Raw genomic sequence first — 18,827 nt, 5'->3', positions numbered from 1 at the left:
TTACCGTTTTGTGTAGTGCACGATAATTGCCATGATGCAGTAGGGAATGAAAGAGAAAGCTTGTCTGAAATGCACTGTAAAGATCATCTTTGCAAGTAACTGCAAAGGTTATCACATAGCTAAAACACTAAAAGAGTTCAGCATATTTAATTCAGCAAAATAAGGCTGTGGTGATATCCTTTCTTCCTAATTATAAATTAAGGAGAAAAAAGAATTTTAATTGGACCAGTAAGGACAGGCATTGGGGGAGCACAGTGCATGTGACTGGGTTGTGAACAGAATAGAAATCAGAAAAAAGTTTCTTATCACCTGAGTGTGAAAATAGAAGAGTTTCTCAGCACACTGGAGGTGAAAAAATAAATATGTTTAAAATGAAACTCAGGCCTACGGTAGTACAGGACGAGTATGAAGATGCATAGGGCCCTTCAAGCCCCGTCTTCCTGCTACCTGCTGCTTACAGGTGCAGAGAGGCAGCCTCAGTTTTCAAGTAACCTGCAAAACTGGTGGCCAAGCCAGCTATGAACCGAGTCCCCCAAAGGTGCCAGTCAAGTGCTTTTAAGAATTTCTCCAAATTTGTCCAAAAGCATTTCTCAGTCCTGGATCTGGGTGTTGATTCTGGCTCTATCCTTACTCCGTATCAGGATGATGGCCAGATGCACAGCACCCTCCATCAGCAGGAGATGGAGAGTGAGCCATGGTGAGCCCCCCACAGGTCCTTCAGTGTGGGGACAACTGTGGTCTCAGATGGTGGCACACGAAGTAATACACATGGCCTCACAGTTTAGACACAGCCTGAGGGGCTTGAAAGAGACTACCAATTGTTTGTCGTTTGCAACACCTGCAGAAATACCATGCAAAGATCAAAATGCACAAGACTGGATCCATGATTTTACCATGTACTGTCAGCACGAACTCCCTGGTCATTTTTCCTGCGATATTACTTGCCACACACGTATAGCTTGCTGTATCGCTGAGGTCAGCATTGTTGATCTGCAGGTATCGCCCATTAGAGAGGATTCGAACTCGAGGAGTTCCCTAAGGGAAAAGAGAGAGTTTGACAAATTTAACCTTATCATTGTCCTCTTTATGAAGATAGAACATTCTTTTGTTGCAGAGTAATAAAAGCCATGAAAAGAAGGCCAAAGATAAACCAGGGACTGAATTCCTTGCTGGCTTAACTTTATTAACATCCATGAAGAAAGATAATAGGGGAAACAAAGTTTTAAAAAATTATCACTGCTTGATGGTTCTCCCTTGAAACCCCCACTGGGGCTTGTGCCCAGGACAGCTTTTTTGGATTATATAGCCAAAGGGCTTTTGAAGTTTTCATGGAAAGGGGTAGCTAATAGCACATGATGAATTTTATTTTTCAAAAATCCATGCACACTACAGGCAGAAGAAATACAAGTTTCTCTACACTATTATTCAAACATCACAGTCTTGATCAGGTGGGAGCCAGCATAATCTTAGCCTACACTAAGTTCACCAGCCAGCATTTCTGAATATGAGGATCTTCTCAGCTCTACAATGACTCTACAGCACCCGCTAGGTAGACATTTGAAGTCAAAGCGTTTTTACCACAAATATTCTGGGTCATATCTGCATGAATGACTGAGAGTAATACCAACTACAAGTGTTCAAAAATCTGACTGGATAAGAAACAGTAGAAAAAGAACACAAACTCAAACTCTTCCAGTATGTGCTACCTACATTTTGGATGAAATATAAAGCTGGCACTCCAATCTACTCTTTTGGTTAGAAGACCTGAGAATAGCAACTACAACAGATAGGTGAAACTGCTCTGGTTACACACCCCTCTGCACTAGTACCCTAGTACACTGATCTCATACTACTACATCAACTCAGCAAGCCTACCAATGCAGAATAAACAGCAGTGCTGGAGCCTCACGGGTGAAATGATTCACCACCAGGTTGGACTACAGTCAGATTTTGGGTAATAACTGGTATTTCTGATACTGGTATAACTACACGCCCTATGCTATAGTGTCTAAACACAGAAGCATGTAAATGACAACGACAGGCAATGAAGCTATCATTTAATCCTTACGCTCTACTCAAGGTATGTCAGAAACCCCATCTTTGAAGAAATATAAATTCAGCAATTCTTTTAATATTTAAGTAAAGCCAGATTACATCAAAAAGTTCCTACTTCTTTTCTTTACACTCAACATGCATTTCCAAATCAGTGAAGAGTGCAAGGACTCCAAAGCCTCTAGAGACTAGCTCTTTCTATAGTTCTGCTACCAAAACCAGTGGAGCTGCACAGTTACACCATTAAGCATACAGAGGTCTAGAGTAGGCCTCAAAACCTGCACAGTGGAAGACAACAAAACCAGAAGGAATGACACCCTCCACTGCAAGGCTGTTTCACTAAAAGCAGTGATGATTTAAATTGATATAACACTGCAAACTGAGAACCTGACTTTCTCCAACCCTCTCTTGTCACTGTGAAACCTCAATTTTTCCAAGGTAAGGAGGATGACACGCCACAGAGCACCCTTCTTTCCACACCCAAGGAGAGCTCTTTCCCAGCTGCTTAGATATTAGTAGGCTATTACATTTCTTCGAGGTTGAGAAAGCAACCAGGCATTCAGGAGGAACTAATGTTTTCCTGATATCTGGAGTATATATATTTATATATGCTAACCTGAAGAATGAAAAGGATGGTAGGGAACAGAATAAACCTAAGCCTGCCACATAAAGTACACATGACAAATTAAGAGTGCCATGTCTGAATTAAATTTATAACCTAAATTTAGTGCTGGAGGAGAGTTAACTCTAGAGATTGAAATTCCCTACTCTACTATAAATCAAAAGCAGGAGATTGATCATACTGCACAAACAAGATGCCTCAGCCCTCACATACTGACATGAAGTCATGAGGCAAGAGAACTAATATTACAGAAGTTAATTTGCAGGTTATCAGCTGAGTAGCTATGTCTATTATAGTGTTCCTCTATTGCCTTATTTCCTGGTGAATATTTGTTAACAGTGGCTTCTTTTCATGGTTTATTTTGGTTAACTACTGCTTTTCAAACACAAGCTTTCTACGGAAGACTGAGGCAAAAAGTATTCACATACTTAACTTCCAAGCCTTGTTCAACCTTGCTTTCGTAAAAAAAAAAAAAAAAAAAATCACTACCCAATTAAAGAATTAACCATTCAGAAGAAGAGTGTTTCTGTTAAACTTGTTTCCAGCTAGTTCTTGTGCTATATTCAACGTAACATTCCCTAGCAGCACTCAGTAAGGCATAATCACCCACCATATTCTCACTTCTTCCACTAATATTTAATTCTTCTAAATTTACAATCGAGAAAGAGTCTGAGGAATGGCATGTCAGAGGGAATGCAAATAAACAGAACTTTGGGTGAAGACTACGGATGGACTACAGTTAAGGAAGACACAATTCATAAGCTGAATTTGTTTCCTTTTTATTAATGAATAAAGATCAATTGAGGGAAAGTGACCAATTAATTAAGTTCAATTATCAACTGATTTTAAATTGTTCAATTGGAAAGCACCTGGTTTCTGAGTGAACCCAAGGAAGAGGATGGGAAGTAAAAAATCCTTTCTGTATAAACCATGCTCATCTTGCTAATTGTCTCTCAACCAGCAAAGACTTGATGCCTTAACATGACACTACATGGAATTCTGAGTGAAAAAGATGCATTTGATACAAAACTATGGTGATTAGCAACCCGTTTTCTTTTCCAACGTAAAGAATTTAAATTCCTTTCTAAATGCTACTAGAATATGAGGATGCATAATATACCCAAAGGAAACATATAGTGTAGTCTTTTCTCAGCTACCTTTCCTGGGAAGCCATTCAGGAGTATACCGAAGGCTTCTAGCATTGTTCAGAGGATCCAGGAGGAGCAAGGGATCCCCCTAAAGGAAAAAAGAACAAGTAACAGCGGGATGGCCACTTCACATGCTTGCTAGCTTCAGGTACTCATTTAGGACTAACTGTATTTGTACTGGGGCTACTCAGCTTCTCTTGAATTCAAGGCACCATAATTTGGTCTGCACTGAAGGGGCAAGTGAGCAGAATAAGAAACCTCAAGCACCGTGTGTAAAAAATAAAGGGAGCAAAAGACTAGTACTAATAATGTAGCCACTATACCTCTAGAAGTTCTCCATTTTTAAGCCACGAGATTGTTGGAGGTGGCACAGCATCTGACTTGCATTCCAGTATGACCTGTCTGTTCTGCAACACGGTGAGGTCCTGTGGGCCACTGGTACCAGCAATGTTAGGAGGAACTGTTACAAAAATTAAGAAAAAAATAAACACCACACATATGAGCTACCATTAAAATTATTCATTGAAAATTTCCAATTTATTTCTTAAGTTTTAAATAAATGCAAAGCTACAGTATCATTAATTAGTTCTACTTTTCAATACCTGTGTTAAATATATCACATTTAACTGGTGAATCTGTTTCTTAAGTCACACATGAAAACTACTGTGACAGAAATTAAAGTCCATTCTCAGTGAGAGCACCAGCATCTAAGCAAGATGGAGCAGAGATCACCCAAGTTCCATAAACTATTAATCAATAAACATGGGAGCTATAATATTCAAGAAGAAACTTGAGGCATATTGTAGAACTGCAGAAGTCCCATATATACTTCCTTCATGTCATTATATTTTACGTATTCATTTCTAAATACATTTCTTACCTTCTACTGAAAAACTAAGATGATTATAGATATTCAGTCAGCACAAAGTCAATCCAACTGAATACTGGTATCTATAAACTTCCTAGGTATTCAAAACATAAGACTTGGAATTATAACAAATCAGTTGTATCAGGTGGAACTTTCCCTTTTAATTGTGTATCATGTTCAGAAAAGTTACCCTTATTCAGGTTATTCAGTTAATGATGAACATATGGTGTAATATTACTTTATCAAACACGTAATATTTCTTCTTTAATAATATGTAACTTGTTAAATGAGATACTGATACGTACCTGAGTAGTTTACACTTTGAAGAAATGATTTGTTTTCCTAAATTAAACTTACCATGCACTCTTACTAAATATTCCTTATCATCATCTCCAGCTGGGCTAGAGGCCAAACACGTGTATCTTCCTGTGTCCTCCACCTAGAAACACACGAGCAACTTCAGCAGAAGCCTCAGAATATGAGAACAATTCAGAAAAACTGTGAAATACAAACATGGACAAAAACATATAACAGGCAGCACCTGAACACAAACACAATAGATAAAGAACGCCTGAAAATAAATTAATGAAGCTCTTGAAAACTTCTTGATTTTACCATGGTGCGATTGTACAGACATGGTTTAGGAGTTGCAGGACCCCATAAAATCTCTCTGGATAATGTGTCTCCAGCAAAAACCCTGTGATGGTTTTTGCAACAGGTAATCAATAAAGATGGAACTGGTTATAGGTATCCATCTAAGCAAGGGTCAGTTTTGGGTACTAAGGAAATCTTTTTGTGCACACATACTCATTAATACTTTCATGCTTTCTCCTTCCTGTAAACTCTTCATTGTAAAGATAAGAAATGTTTGCTTTACAAACAAAATGAGCAGCAACCAGTCCCGAGCCCTCTCCCAATTCTGTTTGGTGAACTTCAGTCTGGCTGTCCACAGATGAATACAGCTCCAGTTTATTGGTGCAGCTTTTTAATGGTTATTTTTCCCTGGACTCTTTTACTGTCTGAATTAATCTGAAAATCTTTCCATCGTCTTTATTTTTTCTTAACTTGCACAGAGATGACTACAAGTGCAGCTTTGCTCTGTAATTTGACTTACACATGTGAGAAGGAAATGGATATTAGGAAAAAGCCGAGTTAAGGGAAAGAGAAGAAATGCTGAGGAGGAACTATAAAACACAAAAGAAAAAAAAGAGACAGTAACAAGAGTCAAATAGGTAGGAAATGAACAAGAACTGATTACAGACACAGACTAAAACCAGAAATAACCCCAGAAAAAGTGAGTCCCTAGCATTGATTGTTCTGCTTTGTAACAAGAAGCACCAACAAAAAAAAAAAATTACAGAAGCCTGTAATGAACTTGAGGTAATAATGCTCAGAAGAGGCAGAAGCACTTGGGCACTCTCAACCCATAATACTCTGCTTGTTCTGTATGGCAAACTCCAAGGCAAAGCTTGAAAAATATGTCACGTGTCATCATGCAAATGCAGGTGGATGATTTTATAGAGGCTTTTTAGGACATCTCTTTGGATGGTCCTAATAGCAGACAGTTCTGCCCACTCCTCCAGGGCTTGCAAAACTGAGCCTATTTTGAAACAAATACTCTACCTGAGCACTGGTTATTCGAAGGACTTCTCTTAAGGCATGAACATTATCATTCTGCAGAAGCGGGCGTCCATCCTTCATCCATGAGATTTTGGGGACTGGAATGCCCGAAGAGATGCAGAGAAGTTCAAGAGGGTTGTTAACAACGACAGAGAGCTCTTCTGGTTCATCTGAACCATTGATGTGAGGCGGCTCTGTGGGAGGAAAAACATTCGAGTTTTTTATTGACTCAAAAAACCATATAAAACATGATACACAGCCTTGGGGTTAGAGTTTGTAGAATTAGTCTACATTAGAATTATTTCTGCGTGTGTCATGAACTCACTGAGTATCTCACATTATTGACATCTGCCTCTGTCTATTAATTTGCATGTTTTACAAGCTGGAATTATTAGTTAGAAAATGTTTTCATAATCCCAAGTAAAATATATAATATCAGTGAATACAGTTATTAGCCCTTTAGCTGTTGTGCCTCCAGCTACGCCTTCAGCTGTGCTATCACCCTGTCAAGCTCAATTTCTACTAACCGAAGTTATTCATTTAAACCAAATTACATTGTAAATTAGTTTACTATTAATTATATTTCAGTACTTGTGAAATGTTGGCAAAAGTATATGCTATATTACACATTCACACATCTTCAGGTATCTTCCATTTCCTTGTTTCTCTTATTTATCAAGTAAATGTTTCTTGAAAATACTCCCTATCCCTAGAGATTTTTTTAATTGTTGTCCTGAGTAGATACTCATTTATAGCTTGCGTTTTGTTAATCTCCAAGGTTGCCACTTACCCAGCACTTTTAGGGAGAAGTGCTTGCTGATATCTCCAGCTTCACTGGATGCTACACAAGTGTATTTGCCTGTGTCACCAATCTCTGCTTTTACAAAATGAAGGACCATTCCTTGGTTACTTGACGTCAGGTGAGCTCTGAGGCTTAAAGGATGTCCGTTTTTAAACCAGGACATAGTGGGAACAGGAGTGCCACCAGCAAGACACTTCATTGAAGCTGAACTGCCTTTTACTACAGTCACATCCTCTGTCCCTCCTGCGTTATCCAAGCTTGGTGGTACTGCCAAGAAACAAAGATCTGATTCACACAGAGTACAAGTCAGGTGTTAATTCTGAACATAAAAAAGTTGGAACGCAGCTACCATTTTGCATTTCCCCGCTTACATTCACGTTTAACACGTGTTAAAAAATTATACACTTAGAAATTATACTTTTTTATTCTTTCTAAAAAACCTGTGACACATTATGGATGCCAATTCAAGTAAGGACTCTTCTAAGGTTCAAACATCTTCCTATTACAAAAACCAGTGAAAAGTTAATGTCTCCCTAATGATTGCCTATGTAAGATATACTTGTGGTTGTCTGCAACTTTGGATTGGTGAGAAAGAAAACTGAATATTAGGTCTAAGAAATTAAGAAATAAGATTGTTTACATAAAGCGTTTCAGCGAAACTCACCAAAAACTTGAAGGTTGTAGTGTTTGTTGTCCACTCCAGCCCTGTTAGATGCTACACAAGTGTACACACCAGTATCAGTTATCTGCACTCGGGCAAGTCTAAAGAGAAAATCATTTTAAGCAAGATGTAAGTGGAATATGTTATCTTTATTATGGCATAGTTTGGATCAAATTTTGCTCTTGCTTCCAAAAATACCAGCAGAATTATGTTGATATAGCAAAAGAGAACAGAAAACTCAGCTAGTTAAAATAGATGAAAACCAACCTGAGAATTTGCCCAGCTGACAGCAACCTGATTTGGGAGGAGACAGACAGAGGAAGCCCATTCTTTAGCCAGTTTATCTGTGGTGGTGGGGTTCCAGTAGCAGTACATTCAATATTTAGGGAGGTGTCCAAAAGGGCAGTGAGGTCGTCTGGTTCATCTTTATTATTGGTTATTGTTGGAGGAACTACATTTTGTAAATGTTGAAAAGGAAGATGTTAAAACTGGCTCTTAAAATCATTCCGCACGTGTTACTTTGCAGGAAATCCTGCACCTAATGCCCCACAGGCAATTCCATAAGAATATTCCCATTTTTTTAAAAGAGGAAGTCCTCTAATAATAGTATTGAGCACTAATGAATTATCCATTCACATATTCAAAATCAGATGCACTTTAGAATGACAGCAGAATTCTCTCTTTGATTTGTCAGGCTGTGGCAAACAAAAGGGAGCTCAGAGCCTGAAGCTCACCAGGAGAGAATGACAAGGCAGGAAGAAGCAAGAGGTCAACCCTTAGAGGGAATGGACTGAACCGCTTAAGGGCCACTCAAACTTACTTGCTTAAATAAATCTTAAATAAAATGAAAGTTAGAATCATGCAGGAGGAATGTTAGTTTATTAACTTCTAGAAGTATATGCTGACTTTATTTTTAAATACAGAAAAACTCAAAATGCCTGGTTAAATATTCTGGCTGACTATTCTAACAGAACTGGTTTTTGGGGTTTTTTGGTTTTATATGGTAGTTTGAAAGTCTTGGTCTTGGGGGCAAGAGGGGACTCGCTATATAAAGAAGGCCAGCCACATGCAGCTCCGAGCTCTGACTGACTTAAGATTCCATCACAGACCATGGCACTTGCATAGGTAAGACCATTTAAGTTGGTTAATTGCTTGAACCTCAACCAGTACAAACCGACCAAAAAAGCCTCCACTGTTGTGTAGTGCTATTCTGTCCCCAGAAGATACGATGTGGTCATTCAGTATTGTTATTTATTATGTCAAAGGTCATCTCTTACTACTCTGCTCATGCTCGTATTCCAATTGATTCTGAGTCTCTGTATAACTGGGACAGACACACCGCTGTGAAACGCTGCCTGTGCAGAACTCTTCACTCTTTCACACTAGTGATTGTACACATTTTTCACAAATTAAAATGTCCACTCTCTACACTGCTAAAGAAGAGTTACACTCAATATCTTCTGTATGTCAAATTGTGCAAGAGAAGAATTTCATCCAAAACTCTGTAATTTTTCTTTTAAACTCTAGGGACCTTTAAATATTAGTTCCCTACCATACTAGTCTGGTTTTAGCTGATGTACTTTGATTAGAATTACTGAAGATAAACTAATACAACAAAAAAGCAGTATCATAATAAATCAGCCCCAAGTGTATCGTTCTGTACAAGAAAGGAAAAAAAAAAAATCACCGCAAGCAGAATTCCTTTATTATGAAATACACCAAAGGAATTAATTTCTGTTTATCCCAAAACACATTTACCAGTGATTTCAATCGCTTTGTCATTGACAGAACATCCTGTGTAATATACTGTGATATCTACAGTACATGAAATTGGAAACACATGCATGTAGTATTACACTGAAGACAGGCATTCATTTCTTGGCCCTCTCTTGGGAGTGCCAAGATTACGGGCCAGATTTCAGTTTCACATCTGTAAAAACTCACCGTATACATTCAAGTTGAAAATTCGGTCTTCCTCTCCGGCAGGATTAGTAGCCACACAAGTGTACTTTCCTGTATCAGAACTGAGAGCTCTGAAAATGTTTAATGTGCTGCCATCTGGAGTTACTCTACAGGGAAGGTCATAAAACACAGTGAGCTTGTTTACGTATTCCTATGACCTGGCAAATAAACAGTTTTGTACATTTAAATCAACTGCCTCTATCCTCCTGGGAATTCGGTGAGAGAACCATTGTTTTTTGCAAAATATTAGAGATAGGCTAGGAAGTTTTTCCTAAAGATGTCCAGTTTACCCTTGTATTAAGATTCAATTCCAGTCAGGCCTTTGAAGAACCCATAATGAAAAGCATCAAGAGTAAAATATTGCCGTGTCTCAGATCTTTCCCCTCCAAAGGAAATTAATGGAACTTAGTGACCTTAACAAATTTTAATGAACCTGATGAACTTTAATGGAATTTATTAACTGAGAAAGAAATAGATATTACATACTTATCACTGTACCAAAAAAAAAAATTAAAAAAAATAATCAAAGTAGTAACAAAGTATACTAGATTTATAGAAGCTAAAGAGGGAGATTATGTTCTTAACCCAGCTAAGACTTAAGCTGTCTTTACACTCCCTCCTTAGGGCCCTCTGAGGTTTAAAATTTTACAAGAAGATAATGCAGTGTCTGCTAATTTTTGCTTGCCTTATTCTTTGTAAATCATCACTGGCAACTGTTTTTCCATCTTTAAGCCATTGCATAACAGGCGTGGGCACCCCGTTGGCATTGCAGACGAGCTGGATGCTTTCTCCCAGGAGGACGCTGACTTCACTAGGCAATTCAGAGCCAGCAATATTAGGAGGCACTGGAAATGCGTGATGGCAGGAAGAGAAGATTCATCAGCAAGAAACATAATCTAAACTTTAAAAACTTACACTGCAGGAGCTGATGAGTACTAGCATTTATTGCAGTACCTTCATTCAAATCTCATTTAGAAATTATATGATTACATTGTTTCTAAAGGCGGTTCTGACACGAATTCAAAGCCACTTTAATCATTCCTTAAAACAGCTAATTTACAAAATCATAACACACATGCATCTTTGCCATTATGTATCATATCTACAGTTATCTGCAAACAATGCTAACACGTACAATATTACAACAAAATCCCATTTCATTAAACATCCCCATGCACTGTAACAATTACATCCCCGTTTAACTCTTCAGCATGTGCTTACTTCACAAATGCTCTACTGCACCAAGACCATCGTATTCCTGTGACCACCCACACACTTACTCCATCCCAACCAGCAGCCATTTTTAGCCAGTTCTCCTAAAGAACAAGGATTACAGTCATGCCATCCATCAAGTCAAGACCATCAGTCCCACTAGTAAGTTTTGAGCATTTCAAGCAATTTCAGTCATATTTGATCAAACAAGCAGCTTGATAGTCAGTTCCCAAGCTCAGGGGAAAACTGACAGGCAGAGACACACACAAAAAGCAGCACTCCCAAAGAACGATTGCTATGCCAAACAGTTACCAGTTCTGACTGGCCTGCTGATGGCCAGCTATCACACATGGGTGTGTCAGCTCATAGCTGACGCTGCCTCTTCCTCAACCAGCAAGTGCCAGCTTGGGAAGGGACGATGGGAGAAAGCTGGAGATGCTATACAATAGGTGTCTTATTGGACATGGGACGAACTAGCACAATTAATGGGGCTGAGTCATGAGAAACAGAGGAAAACAAGATAGTTGCAGTGTAAGGGTGATGTGCAGCGAGGCAGAAGACAATTCCATAACAAATAAGGGTTTCTCATTTGAGTGGGGGGAAAAAAAATCATTAAGGAAATTCTCTCAGTATTTCTTTGCTATCTCCTATTTGCTGTGGCAAAAAAGGCAACAGGTATCACTGCTTCTGCAACCATGTACGTGTGGTGCTCCACACTCCATCAACCAACTCAGCTTCAGTATCCAGCAGGAGGAAGGATGAGATCAGCAAACACACACAGCCTCCCCAATTGCTTTCAAGATCTCCTACAAACAGAAGAATATTCTTTCTTCACGCAAATTTCTGACTAACAGTATAATCCTCTGACCATTTTTCCCCACTGGTTGCAAGTGATAGAAATAATGGTCCAAACTGTGCACTTTTCTACATGTTTAGTTGGCATTAATTCAGTGTCTCTAGTACAGACAGTGTCATACTCAACTGATTGTCAACCAGTTCTGCTCACTTCACTCTCATGACTTACCTTGGATAGAGAGCACATAACTTTTCTGAGCTTTTCCCTCTACATTTGAGGCAATACATGTGTAGGTCCCACTGTCCAGAAGCTGAGAGCGAGCAATCTGAAGCTTGCTTCCACCAGATAAAATATGAACTTCAAGAGAATCGGAGTTTTCTGAAAATATGTAAACAGGTAGTCATTCCAAACCAGGCCACAGAGAGCAAACCCATCTTGAGAAACTTTTTCATCAAAATTTCAAAACAAAGATTCCAATCAGTTAACATAAGAGTCTGTCTAGAGACAGAGGGAGAAACAAAAAATAGACAGCAAATAGCACAGTGGTGCCCCAAAGGGGGGAAAAAAAGAGCAGAAAAGAGAATTAAGAGAATGTTACCTATTGGTTTTTCATTCTTAAGCCACACTAATGTTGGTGGAGGAATTCCAGTAGCATCACACACGAAGGTAACAGGATTACCGATAGTTTCATTAACCAACTCTTGTTCCCGGCCTTCTATATTTGGTGGCACTATAAATTGAATGGAAGCAATAAGAATGGTTTGGTTACCAAATATTTCTGTAAACTGATTTTGAATCGTCTAGTCTACAATGTCTGTGGTATTATAACAACTACTGTAGATAATGCAGAGTATGCTCACCATAAACATTAAGATGGAAGTTTTTATCATCTCGCCCTGCAATATTTATGGCTTTGCACACATATTGGCCCGTGTCAGAAACCTAAAATTAAAATAAAAACAACTTACTATGGAGTCTTATTTTAATGCTACAGTTTAGAGATATTAACAGCCTTTGCCTCTGCCAACTCAAGGTTTGCCTCCAGCAAATACATCTCCTACGGACAGCTAGTAGAATACACCAATAAAGAGCAAAATAATTGCTTAACAGTAGCAGAGTAGTAGCAGATGAAGCATCCCACAAGCCTGGCCTACCTCTGCACCCTTGATTTGTAATGTTTGCCCATCTGCTAAGATCTCCACATTTGCAGACTCTGAAATTATGCGCCTGTTCTTGTACCAGGTGATGACTGGGGGTGGAATAGCATTGGATTCACACTCTAATATCACCGGGGCGCCCACTCTCACGTTCAGCACTGTCAGTGAGGTTCCACTATGGTCTTTGATGCTTGGGGGCACTGTAGAAGAAGCTCAGAGTTATTTCTGACTTTGTTTTGTGAGAAGGTAGAAAACAACCTAATAAAAATAAATACAAAATAATATATAGTTTTTTGAAGATGCAGTATTTCAGAAAATAGTAAAAAACAAACCAAGGACAGTTAGGAAACTCTTCTTCTGACTTTCCCCAGCTTGGTTTCTGGCAACACAAGTATATTCACCATCATCTGGTAGTTTGGCTCGGGGAATCTGCAGAGTCCGAGCACCTGAAGTAAAGAGAGAAGGCCTGAGATTTATTCTGTGGTTACTGTATCGATCTCAAATGCTATTTTAAAGTTGCAGGCGCAACAGACTGAGCACAGGCACTAAATTAACCTCAGATTCAAAGAGGCACTTCATTGCCATTGATTTTTAAGGTTCATTAATCCTCAAAAAAAAAAAAAACCCCAATGAAGAGAACTAAAATTTTAGGGTAAATTTCATTAGTGCTGTTAATTATAAGTTTGGATCACAAATGCTCTTTATAGACCCATTTGTTTCGTAGCTCCTAACTGCTGTCTCCTAACCTAACTATGCCCTTTCCACTTAACTGTCACTATCACATTCTTTACTCCCCAGTCTCACCTGTCTCCATTCATGAAGCTACTTACTGCCTGTGCCCACATTTCTAACCTGCACGGATGCCTCCACTGCCATTAAGCAATCTCCACGTCCGTGCCTTGGTCTGTGCTGTACCACAGCCCCCAGTCACATTACACCAACAAGACAGGGCTGTGCAACACAGCAAGGGATCTTCGCTTGATACCCTGGGCTGAAGAGAAGTGGCAGGAGCAGAAATGGCACAGATGCTCACAGACCTGATTTAGTGAGGAGCTTTAACTGGTTAAGGAGAGCTCAGAATACAAGGATTTCTTCCTGAGAGTTCAGCAGGGTTAATCCAGTTTCCCACTGACATCCATGGAAACGTTTTTACTTTTTGTCATCTAAGCCAGCAGAATTTATCTTAGCCTGTGTCACAATTTCTGACCATTTACTTTGAAAGGTGAGTCAAAGTGACTCAACTTTAATCAATTCCTATATCAGAGCACCTCTGTTAAGTGTCTTGCCCTCCAGTCTTTTCCACACAGTTTATTTCAGCACTTTCAGTCTGAGTCAGTTTTCTTTAAAACTGAGCCCACACAACAGCCAGGAAATTATTAAACACAGTAGGCCACGTGTCTTGCCTACTCACCGGAGCAATACTAAGAATATACTGGCTCCACAAATAGTGGCCATCGCCCTTATCAAGAGAAAACAGACAGAAGTTGAGTCGCAAGGCTGTAGAAATAGCTGAGATTCCTCACCAGGCACAATGAAAATGTTGGTATTTGAACTGATAGGTTTTCCATTCTTGAGCCAGCTGAGATCAGGAGGTGGAAAGCCAGTGACCTCACAAGTCAGAGAGATGAAATTATTCACCACCACAGTCAAATTCTCAGGATTAGTACCAACAACGCTTGGAGGAACTGCAGAGAGACAAACATTAGTAGTATCTATCACAGCATCAGCAAACAATATTCCACAAGATCCCGATTTACTAAAATAAGGCTGAACTGCTGAGTTTTCCCAAAGGGCCAAGTTGCAAAAATCTTTCACATCCTATGAATGGATCTGCTGCTTTCTGGATCTTTCTGGAAATGTGACTGAAGCCAATCTAATGGTTATTCCTGTTCCTGTAATTCACAAAAATTTCTCTGATTTGATTTGCAGTCCTTCTGTGCTTGAGATTTGGGAAGACTAATTAACTTATAAGAGATCCTGCAGTTCCTGACTAATGCACTATCAATTTTAAGATGCTGTACTCATAGGACACTTGCTATGTAAGGCAGGACAGATTAAATGTACCTTGTCAGGATATGTAGGATGACTAAGTATCATTTCTTCCTGATATTGTATTGCTCATATTCTTTCCAAAAGAGTCCATTTTCTCATTACAGAGAATAAAAAATGATTCCTCCTGATACAGTTCTTTTGTTAACCAGACAAACCTGTTAAATAGTGAGCTAAGCAGTTTAAGATTCTGGCACGCAAGCATTGCTCTAAGGGCTGTGTTATTAACCTTACAAGTCCCAGTATTTCCAAATACAAGAATATTTTGACATTTGACCTTTCTACAAGAACTATTTAAAATGAAACAACCGTAAATCTCTTCCTTTTAATAAACCCAAGTTTTAGTTTCCATGTTTTTGCAGTGTGGATATATAAAACACTTAAGAGGAAAGCAAAAGCATGTTCTTGGCTCCATTGGGTGGAAAAATCATTCCAAAGAACACATGGAATCCTCTTCTTCAAAGACAGAAATGTTAAAATATTTTGGACCATATCCACCAGAAATACTCCAGCTGCTTTCTGTCACTTGAATGACACAAAACAGCCATTAAGCCAAGTTTATTGCTCCTCTGTGGCACTGCAGAAACAAGAGGAGTCAATGTAAATGGGTGAATTCAGTCCATATTTTTTCAGCTTGGAATAACTGAAGGTTACTTCCCTGATGATAAGCATAAAATGGTTCACTAGAATAAATGAATTCTGATCTGATGACATTTTATAGTTATTTATATTTATTTACTTTTACAGTTACTTTCCCACAGATGTGATTATTGGCAGTGCAAGACAATGGCCAATTAAATATAGAGGGCCAATTCTAGCTAACTTTTAATGAATTTTGCTTGAACTGTGCAAGTGGTAGATTTCAAACTCAGCAGCTCCCACTGCGTGTGCAAAGCACTCACAAATGCACCACAGGTAATCTGCATACACAAATGTATTTGTGCATACAGGTGCAGTAATGGGCTCAATTCTAGTATCCAGTGTGAAAATTACCTATTTATTATGTATTAGAGGTTGAGATTTTAAAACTGGATGCTTATTTTCAGCGTTTTAGAAGGCTTTATTTTAGTTTTATTACTCACCTTTGAGACAAGTAGTGAATTTTTTAACTTAATAAACAGCATCATCTTTAACGTTTTACTTAAATTTACGAAAGCAGTTCCATTAGAAACATACAAAAATGCTGGAAAATAACTTTTTTTGACACCGACAAAACAAAGATCATGCTGCTTAGTGATAATGCATTTTCATCAGTGCTTCACCCTGTGTGGTCCTTTCCTGAACAGCTATAGTCCAATTTTTCAAATGAAACTGCATTCCTAGAGAATAATAGACCTAAATTGGTAATGCTGGTAAGGTAGAACTGAAGCTTCATGCAAATATTTCTTTTAAAATAATAGTATTAGACTGTAGACACTATAAACAAATATTTTAAAGACATGAAGTTTAAATTAGATCACAAATGTCGAGAAAAGCAAAATATTTTGATTTAAAAACAAAACTCAAACATCAGGAAATCTAGATAGACTCCACTGAAAGAAAATAACTTCTCAGAAAATGACTCCAGGGCAAATTCTTCCCATGACAACACAATTTTTGGCTGTGTTACTGAGTAGAAAAAAGCACTATAAATTTGTTTCATTTAGTAAGTAAATTTGCTGCATGTGTGAATGAGAAAAAAAAATTATTTCTTCTGTATGTAATAACCTGAATCATCAGATTCCTGGGATGCTGGTACTATATTTAAGCAAGAGAGAGAAGAGAGCATTGTTTTCTATCTAGTATGTAATACAGGAGATTAGCTAGCTAACAAGGATGTGAAAAAGGCTATTGATCGTTATAGAAGACTGTGATATAAGTCTCCAAATTGTACTGTGAAAGCAGATAAAGATGTAGCTGCCAGTACTCCTTGGTAGGTTTTCAAATGTAATGGTACAGATGAAATTGTGGGAATAATGCTTATTTGGTCTTCAATTCAGAATGGAAAGCTGGAAGTGGTGGGATGAAGAGTGGACAGAAATAAGAGAGGAAGTTAGGCTGAAATGTTAGTTAGTGATACCCTGATTTTCTGAAGCTATCAGGAGAGATAAGGGAAGGTGGTGGAGAGACTGTTTTTTAAAATAATTGAAAATGTCTTAGTTTCTTGATTGTATTTTTATTAGGCCAAAATTTGTATTTTCTATTAGATTGTATTTCTATTAGGCCAAAATTTATTTTAACCCTATTCTAACTCCATAACAAAACAAAAAATAGACAACAGAAAGGAATCTTAAAGGGCAAGTTTTTAAAAAGTAGGCTTTTACAGTGCTGTATGTCTTTGTTTAATGCTTTCTAATCATTAATTTTCTTGAAAAATGCATTTTATGAACATATCAAACCAGACTATAATCCAACCTATTTGTAATTCATGATTTCAGGGTTTAGCAACCCCTACACAGTGTACACACACAGCCACCACACAAGGCTCCCTCAGAAATAATTTCCACCTATGTGGAATAGAAATAAGGAGCTAAAGCCATGTGGTATCAAAAGCCATGTGTTGTCAATGTACTTTAAACTTATATTTGATTTTTGGTATGTCAGAATTTCCATTTCACCCAATAAGAGAACTTACATGCATAAAGCTAAGCATGTGCCCAAGCACTCTGCTAAAATTAACACATTCAAGCTAAACTAACTTTTGAAAGAAGACAATTGGAAAATTATGGATTACTGTACTTACCATGAACATTTAGGTTAAAATACTTCTTGGTGCTGCCAGCTATGTTTTCCACAATGCAGACGTACCTGCCAGTATCTGTTATTCGGGAATTCAAAATCTAAGAGGAAAAAAAAAGAAAAACAAAAAGATGGTTGTTGAGCTAATATATAAGACAACTTACTATCAGAGAATATGAAGAGAATTAAGCTCAGCTCTCTAATTGTTTTAATAGGTTCATCCAATTTCATTCATTGATAGGAAGGGTGAGTTCTTCAGAATATGCTATTTTCTTTAAAAATAAAGTCATGTATTTTGCAATAATTAAATTCTGTTAGGGAAACTTGGACGGGTTGACTCCACAAAAGTCAACATTATTTTAAGCCAAGTGATTTTACTGATGCTGTTCACAGCATGACCCCACAGAGAGCTGGGTCAGCACAACTGAGGGAACTATACAGGAGGGAGAAGCAGCAGCTGAGGGACAGGGACAAGGGACAACTCATCCTTAGGTCTGCAGCACCTCGTAGAAAAAAAAAAATTAATTCAGAATTGTGTACTCAGTAAATCTAAACAGTTTTGTCTTTATGGGCAGCTTGTGTTTGCAATGCTAAAAATCAGTTTTTCACTAAGAGCTACCTGTAACCTCCTTCCATTGGACAAAAATGTGTGTTTGTCATTTTCTGCTAGGAGGTGGCCATCCTTTTGCCAGGTAATACTTGGAGAAGGGCTGCCACTTGCAACACAGTCCATCACTGCAACCTTGTTTACAAGCACAGTCACTTCTTCAGGCAGATCACCATCAGCTCCACTGATGGATGGTGGTACTACAAAAGAGCAAAGCGTGATAAGAATACTGTGACTCAGTACCTCCCAGGGGTTTCTGTTGTTTACGCTTGGTCACAGCTGCCATAAAGAAGAGATGAAAACTCATTTTCTAGTTAGTCCATCATGTTCTTTGCTGTCAGAACAAAAGAGGATTTCCAAGGCAGGACCCCTTCCTAACAATAAATCAGTGCTTTCAGTGACAGATACAGAAATAAGAGGTAAAGAAATAAGTGTTTCCCAAGGTGAAAACCCTGAGTACATCAACAGACCATGCAAGCAGCACAGAAAAGCTTTCTGTGCAATGGTTGTAAACAGATCACACAAAATGGACTCTGCAGGCATTCAACTGTTG

The 18,827-nt window shown here is 38.3% G+C and overlaps 1 protein-coding gene across 1 annotated transcript in view; it reads right to left on the bottom strand.

Moving 5' to 3' along the window:
• HMCN1 (hemicentin 1) overlaps positions 1-18,827 on the bottom strand; it is a 206,680-nt gene that overhangs the window by 35,621 nt on the left and 152,232 nt on the right. The window contains exons 56-72 of the mRNA XM_074833139.1: positions 18,287-18,474; positions 17,672-17,768; positions 14,424-14,585; positions 13,233-13,346; positions 12,898-13,100; positions 12,604-12,685; positions 12,342-12,473; positions 11,972-12,121; positions 10,421-10,580; positions 9,718-9,842; positions 8,041-8,224; positions 7,777-7,874; positions 7,101-7,379; positions 6,314-6,504; positions 5,048-5,129; positions 4,146-4,282; positions 894-1,035 (exon numbers count right to left, since the gene is read on the bottom strand). Coding sequence (XP_074689240.1) covers positions 894-1,035; positions 4,146-4,282; positions 5,048-5,129; positions 6,314-6,504; positions 7,101-7,379; positions 7,777-7,874; positions 8,041-8,224; positions 9,718-9,842; positions 10,421-10,580; positions 11,972-12,121; positions 12,342-12,473; positions 12,604-12,685; positions 12,898-13,100; positions 13,233-13,346; positions 14,424-14,585; positions 17,672-17,768; positions 18,287-18,474 — 2,526 coding nt within the window. The remainder of the gene's footprint in view (positions 1-893; positions 1,036-4,145; positions 4,283-5,047; positions 5,130-6,313; positions 6,505-7,100; positions 7,380-7,776; positions 7,875-8,040; positions 8,225-9,717; positions 9,843-10,420; positions 10,581-11,971; positions 12,122-12,341; positions 12,474-12,603; positions 12,686-12,897; positions 13,101-13,232; positions 13,347-14,423; positions 14,586-17,671; positions 17,769-18,286; positions 18,475-18,827) is intronic.

The sequence above is a fragment of the Strix aluco genome, chromosome 8 (assembly GCF_031877795.1).
Source record: "Strix aluco isolate bStrAlu1 chromosome 8, bStrAlu1.hap1, whole genome shotgun sequence".
NCBI lineage: Eukaryota > Metazoa > Chordata > Aves > Strigiformes > Strigidae > Strix > Strix aluco.
Note: the sequence above shows the minus strand (reverse complement) of the source record. Positions and strands in the feature narration are given on the sequence as shown.